Below are 12,227 nucleotides of genomic sequence, written 5' to 3'. Positions count from 1 at the left end.
GCCTTTGTCCCGCGGGCTCGGCTCGTCATGATCGGTTACGCCATTTTGTTCTATCAAACGCCTTATCTGGTTGTGGTGGCGAGACTTTTACCTAAATCTCCATCCAGCATATCAAGCCACCATTCAGCCTGTCTTTTGGTCGCTTACCATCGACTTCACCCCATATCGATCGCGTTATCCTCATTTCGGATGTGATCAAGGCGTGCTACGCCACTAGCCCAACGTAACATGTCTGTCTCCATCACCGCATTCATTGTTTGTGTGGGCTACCCAAAATGGAAAAGTTTATAGCGATTTTTACCGCGTTTGTGTTCTATGTCGCAGCTTTTGGCACCACACCATCGAGTTTCTTGAAGGCCGCAAATATCAATGCGCCTTTTCCGAAGAGCTCTTGCGAGTTCCTCCGTCACTTTAAATAAACATAATCATAGAGCTCTTGCAAATCTCTTTATCGTATCCCACGATTTGCAGAAAAAGTTAAAAACAAGTCAATGAAATGTTACTATTTCCGATTATCAAACTTAACAATTACAATTTTCGGAGCAATCCATTTAAATGCCTCAGTGAAACTACCCAATTATAGTAAAATGTATTGCTATCTAAACTTTACAAATGCCACAAACCAATATTCGCCCTACTCTAATACAAATTTTGTATCTATGCCAATTATCTGAAGATATAATTTGTATAATTTAATTTCTACACAATATCGATCCATTTGCGCCTCCCTCCCACCATTTCAATACCCAAGCTAGACAATATTAATCTATTTATCCTTTCAGGTGTAGTCCTCCGAGCACCGAGTGTGAGAAAACTCTCTAAGGATCAATTGCACGATGACGAGGCCTACTGGGAAGTTCCTGGCGAGAAGGAGCAATAGTAAATAGAAATTACTCTATTTAACGAGAAATTGTTTAAACAACATTTGAATGATTTCATGCCTACCGAAGTATAATATGTAAGGTAATAGTGAACAACGCGTCACGCTTTATTCATAATGGAATTCGTAAATCTCATGCTATGTCACAACGAATTAATAATAGATTTTAAATTCACAATTATGTTACTCTTTTTGGTATATAACAGCACCAATGTTGCCTACTTGAGTGCGAACTGTACTCTCAATAAATGCTCAAGAGGGTAAATGTTGTTTTATTGGAAATATCCTTTTGGAATTAGCTGAGAAGTGTGATTCTGACAAAAGGCATGCAGCTATTGCTGCAAATACTTCTTAGTATTAAGCTTATAAGCTTCTATCTCCTATTACCACTTCCAAGAAAATCCTTGCAAACTATTTCTCTCGTGGTACGATGCCTTCAGCACCCAATCTGGAGCATTTTACAAAGTCATGGTTATGCAGATGGTAGTGCGCATAACGCAGATAGTTGCCGCTATCAAGTACAGAACACATATCCTTACTTATGAATTGAAATGCGATTGCTGATAACCTTCCTGGAATCTCATGATCCTTTAAATCTTCAACTTGGGTAGTATCTGTTGTTAAACAAACATACATGTGTACACATGTGTACATATGCCTAACGTCTGCTTCGGGACTACTATCATTAGTGCACAGATGGGAATCAATTTTCAGGATTATTTTCATGAGCCCCTCAAGCTATTCTGACTTTCAATTCATTAATCTTTCGAATCAATTAAGGTAAAATATTTGCATACGAGCACTGCCAGAGTGTGCTTCAGGCTTCGTGATTCTTTCAGTTGGTATGTGCATCTATTTGAATTTCTAAAGATGATACGCTAATGGAAGTAAGATATTGACTTCCCCACTTAAGTGTAATTTCCAGGTAATGAGAGAACCTGTGCGTAAACCCCTCGAAACCGAAATGAATAGGAATAATTGCATACATAATGTGTGTACACTACCCTCATTTTCCCTGAGAAACCTTGAAATGCTTTCTTTATCCTTTTCATTCGCTCTCCTGTGTTGAAGCAATCCTAGGATTTGTTGATACTAACGAAACAGAGTAGAACAAAGCATGTTTTTTGTTGACGATGCTTTTAAGAAAGGTGAACCAAGGCACGCGCGGTAATGACTAATGATGAGAGGCTTTGGTATCATTTTATTACATTCCATCAGTTGTAATGTGAATGAACCCATTGTTATGAACTGTGTACATTGTTCAGTATCGATTTCCTGTAATACGTTTATTGAACAAAAGATGAGAGTTCAGATTCAAAGCTTATGTATTTGATCGAACGCTTTTTCCTCACTTCAACTGGGTAATGTTAAAGTAGAGGTTATCAGACTCATTAATCTAGAGTACAATATGACTGGTAACACTTCTCAACAGAATGATTTATTGCTAAGTAAATTATTGAAAGAAAGAAACCCCAACTTAATTTAGCCAACTGAAATTTATAACTTGAACCATGCAGAAGCTAATCAACAAAAGGGAACAAATAAATTTATCCTGGAGCCTAAAATAAGGGAAGAAGATCATATCTCTGCTTCACGAGACCATATATTGACACCTTGGCAAAAAGATGACAAACACTATCGAAAATAGCAGAAAGAAGGGTATCTCGCTAAGATACGACTCACACTTTTCGCATCCAGCAACTTCCCATTCCCATTTCAACAGGACTTTATCCGCAGCCTCTGCAGATCACGAATTGCAAGACAACTGCCCAAACCTTCAACATCGTTCCCATTGCCAATGAAGCTCCACTTCCCGTAGCTGCTCTAAACTCTGGCACGTCAATCAATCCTGCTAGCGGCCCCCGGTTAAAGGTGACCTCCCCATCAAAACATGTGTTTATTTCCTGGGGTCTGTTCGCCACTTCTGCGAACGAGATACTGGAATACATAAAAAGCAAGGTTGGCGCACTTTCACCATTGTCTTGTCTCAAACTGTACTGTAGTTTCCGAAACGTGGCTTGACGATAATGAACTCGGAGCCCACCGAAGACTATTTCATTTTCCGACAGGGACCGCGCTGCGTCATGTAAGTCCACTGGTGGGGAAAATCCATGTCGAAGCGGTGTTTACCTCCTCTGGCTCACCATATGATTGTGTTGCCCTACGAGTTTCCCTGCCTTACCCCCTTCCATTTATTGTGTCTTGCATCTACGTCCCCTGTGCTTGTCAAAATTCTATACCGTCAAATTCCCTTCCCTCCCTTTTCTTCCTCTGCCGAGATTTTAACCTCCCCATGTTCAACTGACCTTATCATCCTACCCTTCCTTTTTTCTCCAACAACTTCTTCTACTCTCTTCCTTTATGGATGCCTATCCTCGTCTGAATTTCAACACCTTCAAAAACTTCTTGGGCCACACTATTCCACACCCATCCCAGTATGTCAAAGTTAGCGTTCATCACCCCTGACTTGAATTTGAAGCAGAACTTCCCAGCTTAGATTCTAAAACTGCGCGTAATTCTGTTAAGTTGAACTTCCGGAAAGCCAATTTTAACAGTCTCAACTTGCCCTTGGCGTCAATCAACTGAGACCACGTATTATCAAACTCTAGGTGTAATGAAGCTGATGGCATCTTTTATAATATCCTCCCGCTTTCCCGGTTCCCATGGTACTATCATAGTATACCCCTGGTAAGGTTTTGTGACCAATTTGCCACTTCAGATGAGTCGCCGTGCAGACTCGGGTCTGATCGCCCTAATTAGGCCTTTGGAGCATTCGCCTACTGAATCACGGCCGGCAAACCAAAGTGATTACAGCGTCTTCCGGTGCCACCACTATGGAGGTTCTCCTCGGCCACTTGGTTTTGGTTTGGCCGATAGGGTTGCCGCCCCATCTTCCTCGCTGCCACCTCTGAGCACCAACCTTCAGTTTCAAATAAGACCCCCCCCCTCTCCGCCCCTGAAGCAAGATCATAAGCGCAGCAGAGCAGACTAGGTCGAGTCAAAGATCGGGGTTCTGAAAAAGACACTAGTCGGCCATCAATACCGCAAAGAGGGGGACTTAGTTAGACTATTGGCAGAACATCGAAAGCACCAGCGAATCCGCGAGGCTCAGCAAAATTCTGTCCAACATAAGAGCCCATCCTTTCTTAAAAAGTCGGAAGGCTCCTGGACGAAATCTTCTGGTGCGTTGGAGCTGCTGGTTCAAACGCACTTTCGCGCCTGCGAGGAGGACGGTGAGTCAAAGCCTTGCTTGGCAGGCCTACGACCACCCCACCTGTACAAGACTATCAAATCGGTAATTACTGAGAATAAGATCTGCTGGGCTATAAACAGCTTCTCCGCACATAAATCTCCGGGCCCAGATGACATAATGCCAGTCATGCTACAGAAGCAGCAGGAAACGGTTGTGCCGTGGCTTGTTGAGATTTACCGGAACTGCATCTCTTTAGGATACATACCACAGTCCGCGCACGAGTGGTTTTCATACCGAATGCGGGCAGGCGCGGTCAGGAGTCTACGAAGGACTTTCGACGAATCAAGCTCACCTCTTTCGTGCTGAAGAGCCTGAACACCTCCTGGATATCCACTTAAGGATGATTATGGAGAGAACACCCTTCTCTAAGTCCCAGCATGTCTACCTCAAAAAAAATCCACAGAAACCGCTCTCCACGAGGTAATTTGCACGGTTGAGCGGTCACTGCAATACAAGCAGTATACCCTAGCTACCTTCTTGGATATAGAGTGAGCTTTCAACAACAATGTTACCAACGCCATCAAGAAAGCCTTAACCAATATTGGATTGGAGGGGTATCTTACGCATTAGATTATATCCATGCTAAGTACCAGAAAAATCCAGTTGGATCTGGTGCTCAACCACTTGACCAGAACTGTGAACAGAGGCACGCCCCAGGATGGCGTCATCTCTCCAGTGCTCTAGAGTAGTATAGGAGTAATAGTGGACGAAATTTTACGAATATTGGACGACAGCGGGGTAAAAGGAGGACGACTTGGTGATATTAGTGCCAGGGATATATCCGTCCATTGTCAGCGACATCATGGAAGGAACGTTGCGAAACCCAACCAAAACGAAACTGATGCTATTCACCATCAAGTCAAGGATACCATACCATACGAGTCGTATGGGGTCCCAGGTTTCGCCAGTGTATTCCAAGCGGAAGCACTGGCAATATTGGAAGTCTGTCGATAGCTGGAGCGTGATTCGAGCCCCAAGCGTAACATAACCATTCTGACCGATAGCCAAGCGGCCATCAAGGACATGTAATCAGCGACGACATCCTCCAGGCTGGTGGCTCAAGGCCGGGCATAGGAATATAGAGGGAATGAGCGAGCTGACGGATTGGCCAGGCGGAGCTCTGCCCGTGGCAGCCCTTCGGTGGATACAGTCGGTGTCTCGCTGGCGGCTGTCAAGGACGGAGTCTAATCAAACTATTTAGCAGCCGCGAGCCTTAGATGGCGAAGGCTTATCAGCTGTGCCAAGTCAAGGAGGACTTGGCCCGCGTATAACATAGCCCGATCAGAAGTTGCGGACTTCAAAGAATGACACCGACCTTGCTCATTTCAAGGCTATGCATTTCACTGTAATTAAAATAACGCATAAGAGAAACTTGTTGAGCTACGATGCCGTCCTTACCCTTAATAACTTCAAATCATGTTAGTCCCAGACTCGCCATTGTCGTAACACCATCCAATCTTTTCCCTCTTCTATCAACTTTAATGATTCCACTGCCAACTCCCCACAACATTCCGGTAACCTTCTCAGCTCTTACGTCTCTTCCGTGTTTACTCCCTTAACCACTGCACCATCTAAGACTCTTCTTGATGCAGAACGCTCCGAAACTCTGGCCACTCACGCCTTTCTCAGTTGAGTTCCCCATTGCTAATTTTGACACCAGCCTCTGTGTATTATCTTCAACAAACGGTTAGAAGAATGCTACTTTCTCTGAAAGCATTTGCTTTGGGAGAACTCTTGGCCCCCTTGTGGTAGTTTCGTGGTGGTTGTGGTTATGCCTACATCGCGTCCCATACCATAAAGATTTTTGAAGGCATCCTTGACAACCGTATTCGCGAAATCGTTCAAATACCCATGAATCGTGCCAGGTTTGTCAAGAACTGCGAAAATATTGACGTAATACAGCACCGTGAGAACCATAGAACTAATCTGTTATGCTCTACGGCTACACCTAGTGGCAGAATAACACGCGTTCTGGGTTCCCCTACGGCGATCCGAAAGGGTAGTATAGGTCTCAGGGCGAAACGTGGATTGGTACCCACGATGGAGCATAAAACCTGGGAAACACCTGCTGAAGCAACACCAACAGCTCTACTACCAAACCCTATCTCCACCTCCACGTGGTGACTGCTAAAAGCTCTTTCTTAACGAAAAGCTGCAGACGGAGAAGGATGAAGGCAACTCTCCCGCGCCTAAAAATGGGACAAATTGTACCAACTGGTCCTCCAGGTTGGGGGTTGGGTAGGGCTGACAACCCTATACGGAAAACAACTTGTTACGAAGCCACAACAGGAGCCTCGGACTGGACGGATTATACAACGACAACGGAATAACGATTTACGCATTTTCTCATGGAACTTGCACTCCCTGTACAAAGATGAAGCTGGTAAGCAGCTAGCTGATACCCTGTCCCAATATAGGGCTGATGTAACAGCGTTACAGGAGATGCGTTGGACAGGGACCGGTTTCCCAGAGAAGAGCCGTTACACCATATATTATAGTGGCCATCCAGTAAACTATGTGCTCAGAGTAGTTTTCTTAGTCAGCTAAAAAATGAAACCTGCTGTTATCGGCTTTAAAAACATAAGCGAACGGCTATGCACTCTGCGCTTGCGAGGCAAGTTTAGAAATATAAGCCTCATTAACGTTCACGCCCCTACAGAGGAGACTGCACAGTCGGAGAAGGATACCTCCTACGAGTGAGTAGAACGAACCTTCGAAGCCTGTCCCAGATATGATATCAAAATCATAGTTGGGGATTTTAACAACCAAGTAGGGAAGGAGCCAGTTTTCAGGCGATACGTTGGCTCCCCTAGCTTACACCAAAATAAAAACGATAGCGGACTGCGGATCATTCAGTTAACAGTGTCACACGAAATGGTTGCTGGAAGTACCTGGTTTGCGCGGAAATCGGTTCACGAACATACGTGGTCCTCTCCAGACGGGACCACTTTCAACCAAATTGACCACGTATTGATCGAACGTCGCCACCTCTCAGTTAGAACATATAAGGGGGCCAATATACAGTGGGTTCACTATCTCGTTGGTATGGTCCTCCGAGCTCGAATAATACCACCACTCAGAATCCCCTCTGCCAATCAGGTGAGAGTTAACACTGAAGCCACAAACATACTTGGCCCCAGCCACAAAAATAGTCGGAACGGCTGGTCTGACGATGAATGTAAGCTAGCAACGGAACGGAAGAATGCCGCATACCGAGTAATGTTGTATTCTCAAAGAACGCGAGCACACGCAGAGAATTATCACGAACTCCGGCGAGCGGAGAAGCGACTTCACAGATGGAAAAAGGAAGCCTGGGAGAACCAACAAGTCTGTGAACTAGAAAAGTACAAGGAACAATCGCACCAAGCGCGGAAGTTTTACCAACAAGTCAGCAGGGTGAAGCCTTAAACACCTGGATGCTCATCCTGCCGATACAAAGAGAGAAATCTGATTTCCGACAGAATGGGCATATTGGAGCGATGGGTTGAGTAGTTTGATGAACTACTAAACAACCAGAACATCGGCGAGTTGTAGGTCCGCCAGTTGAAGACGACGGACAAATACCGCCACCCCCAAGTATATAAGAAACAATCCGTGTAATTAATCGGCTTATAAATCATAAGTCGCTAGGATCCAATGGAATTACAACCGAATTGGTTAAATATTGAGGCGATCAATTACACCAAGTGGTTCATCAACTTGTGCTCAAGGTGTAGGACAGCGAATCAATGCCTGACGATTGGCAAAGAGGTATCATCTGTCTCATACATAAAAAGGGAGATATCACACAGTGCAGCAATTATAGAGGTATTACGTTGCATAGTATCATCTATAAGATATTCTCCGCTATCTTGCTAGGCCGGATAGCTCCATACGCCCAGAACATCATTGGCCCATACCAAAGAGGCTTCACTCCAGGCAAATCAACAACAGATCAGATTTTCTCTCAACGGCAAGCGATGGATCAGTTGCACCATCTCTTCATCGACTTTAAAACCGCGTATGATAGCATAGCCAGGGTAAAACTGTACACGGCCATGAGAGAATTCGATATCCCGACGGAATTGATAAGACTGACTAGGCTGACCCTGACCAATGTGCGAGGAGAGATAAAACCAGCAGGATCACTACCAGAACCATTCGACATCAACAACGGTCTAAGACAAGGGGATGTCCTATCATGCGTCCTCTTTAACCTGGCCCTGGAGAAAGTGATCCGTGATGCTGAGGTAAATGCAAGAGGTACGATCCCCTGTAAGTCCACCCAACTACTGACCTATGCTGACGATATCGACATTATGGGAAGAACCACCCGAGACGTACAAACTGCCTTCATTTAGATCGAGCAGGGGGCGATTGTCGCGAGATCGTGGGCTGCACATCAATAAAGGCAAGACAAAGTATATGGTGGCAAATTTAGCACCAAAAACCAACCAACCAACAACATCAAACCGCACTGGTCAAACGGGAAGAATAAAGATTGGAAACTACAACTTTGAGACCGTTGATAATTTCTCCTATCTAGGGTCGAAAGTCACAACCGATAACAGCTACGGTTGTTGGTAGCCAACAGAGCCTATTTCAGCTTACAGAAACTGTTCCGCTCGAAATGTCTCACCATTGAGTCAAAGCTCTTACTGTACAAAACTATGATCTTGCCGGTCCTCATGTATTCCTCGGAAATTTGGATTCTTAGCAAGAAAAATTGCAAACTCTTGGCCGCATTCGAGAGAAGAATCCTCTGAAGAATTGCTGGCCCCCTACATGAGGATGGACGATTTTGTAACCTACATAAAGACGAAATCTATGAGCGATATCATGACCGTCAAGTTGTGGATAAAATCCGGCTCAATAAGTTACGATGGGCGGGTCACTTAATCCGTATGGATGAGGATGATCCAGCCCGGAAAATCTATAAAGGCAATATATGTAGTAGGAAATGAAGACGAGACAGACCCTGCCTGAGATGGAGCGATGGCGTAGGTCAGGACGCCAGACAGCTATTAGGGATATCGAATTGGTAGACCTCAGCGCAAAACCGGTATGTCTGGAGTGCCTTATTAAGGCAGGTCTGGACCGGATACCGGTTGTTGCGCCGTTGATGATGATGATGATCCGAAAAGTAAAGTTCAAAATGTGCGCTTTGTGTCTCTATCGGTATTCATCAATGAAGCGCCCTCTCATAACTCCTCTTCGATCTGGTTATGGAAACTGTCACAAGGGACATCCAACATACACTGCTTTATGCAGATGATGTTTTCCTAGCGTCTAAGAGCTAAAATAATCTCAAGCGACTTGTCGAAAAATAGAATGATTGAGGCAGTACGACGCTATCCAAGATTGAAACTGCATTTTTGACGACCGATAGCTCGAAAAAGTCATTAAAACTCTCAGAAGCAGTGGCCTGCCCTAAACTGAGCGATTTAAATATCTCGGGTCAATGTTATCAGCCAATGGAGAAGTGCGCTATGAAATTGCCCCACGCATTAACGCAACCTGGATGAAGTTGTATTCCACAACTGTTGTTCTTTGTGATCAACGTATCAACGAACGTCTCAAATCGAAAATTTACCGAAATATCGTCCGCCCTGTCGCCTTCTATGGTTGTGAGTCTGAATCACAACCGATCTATGTTTGTTTGGGGTTGGGCTCAATAAGTTGCTGTGGGCGGGTCACCTAATCCGTATGGATGAGGATGAATTAGCCCAGGAAGTCTATAAGGGCAATATCTACAGTTGAAAAAGAAGATGTGGCAGACCCTGCCTCAGATGAAACGATGACGTACACCAGGACGCCAGATAGGGATATTGAATTGGTGGATCTCGGCGCAAAACGGGGATGTCTGGGGGTAGACCTAGACCGGATACCGGCTGTTGCGCTGTTGCTAATGATGTTATAATACTGCTCAACTGAGGAAGAGATCCTTTTTGTAATTCTGTGTTGAGCCCAATAATCCAATGCTTTGGTTTTGAATCCCAGTTTTGCCATGGAATCTTATAATAGTGTTTTTACTCGTCCCGCTGCTGGAAATAACGATAAGAAAGAAGAGATACTGTGAATGCCATGGGACCCACAAAGAAATGAACTGGAAACTAGGGAACACTGTCTGGCACTGATTGCGGATGCCACCAGCACCAATGTTGTTTCAGATTCTCTATTATTTACGGAAAATCTACCAAATTTTGATAGTGTTTCATGGAATAATAATGAGTAAATTAGCCTCTGTATGGCGGTAGTTTAATATTCTAACAGTGGATAACGTTTCTATCAATACCATTTGTAGACCCACAAATTTCTTACTTTTCCATCGTTTCCAAAATCACTTTTCAGCCGAACTTAACAACGGTCACGATAGTCAAACTTTTGAAAACGACCTTGTCATGACCCCGCATAGTAAATTCCTCATTGAAGCTAGTACCATAACTATGTACGCCCAGTATTAATTTATTGAAGTTACATATGTACCTGGAATTTTGGATCACCGGGTAGTAACCTCAGCGCTTACTCTCCGATCAAATGAGTCAGGTACCCATTGTTTCACATGATACAACAAAAATGTCTTCTAGCTAGAAAAAGTGCAAAAGGTGTATTAAAGAACCCCCTAATCTTATAATTGCAACAATGATAAGACTCGTCACGGAACAAAGTATTACTGAGAATGGACCTATCACCTTATTTTAAAAAATTTTCCCGATGTAGATAACAATATAATTCAATGTATTGTGTTTGTATTCTATACGTTTTTCTTGAGCTGATAAGACACAATGCCAGTTTCACTATTCAAGAATGAAAAAGAAAGTTAACAATTTACAAAATGCGTGTATTATTTATGCAGACAAAGACACAGACGCAACAAGGCACAAAACATCTCAAATTTGTGGGTACCATTTCGCACTCACACTTAATAAGCTCGTATGTCGTATAAATTAACTATGGGACAAATAACAGGAAATAGTTCTGAAATAACATGGAAATTGGATAAAACGTTAACGGACATTCTTTTCACTCGCGTGAGCCACTCCTTTACACTAAATTATTATCCTTAATTAGATTGCATTAATGACATCATACACTCGCACATTTCATGCAGTTGACTGTGGTTGACTCCCAGCTCTGATGGTGGTACTTTCGCGGGTAATTTATGCATAATTAAAATCTGTTTCGATAAAGTTTATTAAAAAGATTGAAATTAACACAAAGCTCCGGCCAGGACAGCGGAGCCAACTAGGATGCACCCAGAGCAACGCCATGATTCGACCGAGGGTTTAATTGAATCCCTTTGAATTCATGTCTCGTGTCCGGTGTCACCAGTCTGCGCTATATCGGCCTCGTCGACATTTCCCTCAACCAGGAGAGGATAAGGCCATTCATGGCATATAACAGGACCGTTAAAATCCTTCAGCAGTCTAATTAGTGTATCCAGGCGATTCGTTTCGAACAGATCGGCGTTGATTTCGCGGACTTCCTCGATAAGCTGGGAAACATTCGCCTCCATGACCTGGCAACCATGAAAAAAAATATTTTCAATAATCGGGTTGTAAAGATACGGATCAAAAGTGATCCACTTGACATAAATGGGAACGTTAATGGATCTGTATGTACCAGAATATCGATATGGAGGCTAATTACACCATTTAACACTTCCCGGACATTTCCCCGCAATCTTTCCACCGTCATGGCAAACAACTTCGCGTCGAGAGACATAAAAAAGCACTAATCGAATGTGATGCGGGGAAGCCATGGTGAAATAATGAAAAATTGCGGCCAGTGTACACTCATGAATTGCAGTGTTTTCCCCTGGATAATGCTGAGCTTAGTCAAGCTTCCATGAATGAGTGCGTGTTATTTCGATACTTTCAAATTGAATTATATGGGGTTGAAAGCATCGGTTATAACATTCGATAGCATACATCAGATAAGATAAGATTCACCTTGAAGATATCGACGTGTCGAATAAGAACACAATCTGGGATCTAACAAAAATTAAACCGAAAACCGGAAGCTGCATTGAGCAAGCAGACTTGTAATATGCGCTTAGCTAGTTCCGAAAAGTACTAGCTGAGGTCTTCTATTTGATATCCTACATAACACTAT

General features: G+C 43.7%; 2 protein-coding genes across 2 annotated transcripts in view; one reads left to right on the top strand and one right to left on the bottom strand.

Annotated features, from left to right (window-relative positions):
* Positions 1-1,145, top strand: part of LOC119648776 (ammonium transporter Rh type B) — a 70,515-nt gene extending 69,370 nt beyond the window's left edge. The window contains exon 8 of the mRNA XM_038050610.1: positions 783-1,145. Coding sequence (XP_037906538.1) covers positions 783-880 — 98 coding nt within the window. The 3' untranslated portion in view covers positions 881-1,145. The remainder of the gene's footprint in view (positions 1-782) is intronic.
* Positions 1,146-10,932: 9,787 nt separating this feature from the next.
* LOC119648200 lies at positions 10,933-11,898 on the bottom strand. Its single transcript, XM_038049797.1, has 2 exons — positions 11,736-11,898; positions 10,933-11,631 (listed from the first exon to the last, which is right to left on the bottom strand). Exons 1-2 carry the CDS (start codon positions 11,835-11,837, stop codon positions 11,419-11,421), a joined length of 315 nt encoding a protein of 104 aa, XP_037905725.1. The 5' UTR covers positions 11,838-11,898; the 3' UTR covers positions 10,933-11,418.
* Between the last annotated feature and the right edge of the window lie 329 nt (positions 11,899-12,227).

Source organism: Hermetia illucens, chromosome 2 (assembly GCF_905115235.1).
Source record: "Hermetia illucens chromosome 2, iHerIll2.2.curated.20191125, whole genome shotgun sequence".
NCBI classification, from domain to species: domain Eukaryota; kingdom Metazoa; phylum Arthropoda; class Insecta; order Diptera; family Stratiomyidae; genus Hermetia; species Hermetia illucens.
Note: the sequence above shows the minus strand (reverse complement) of the source record. Positions and strands in the feature narration are given on the sequence as shown.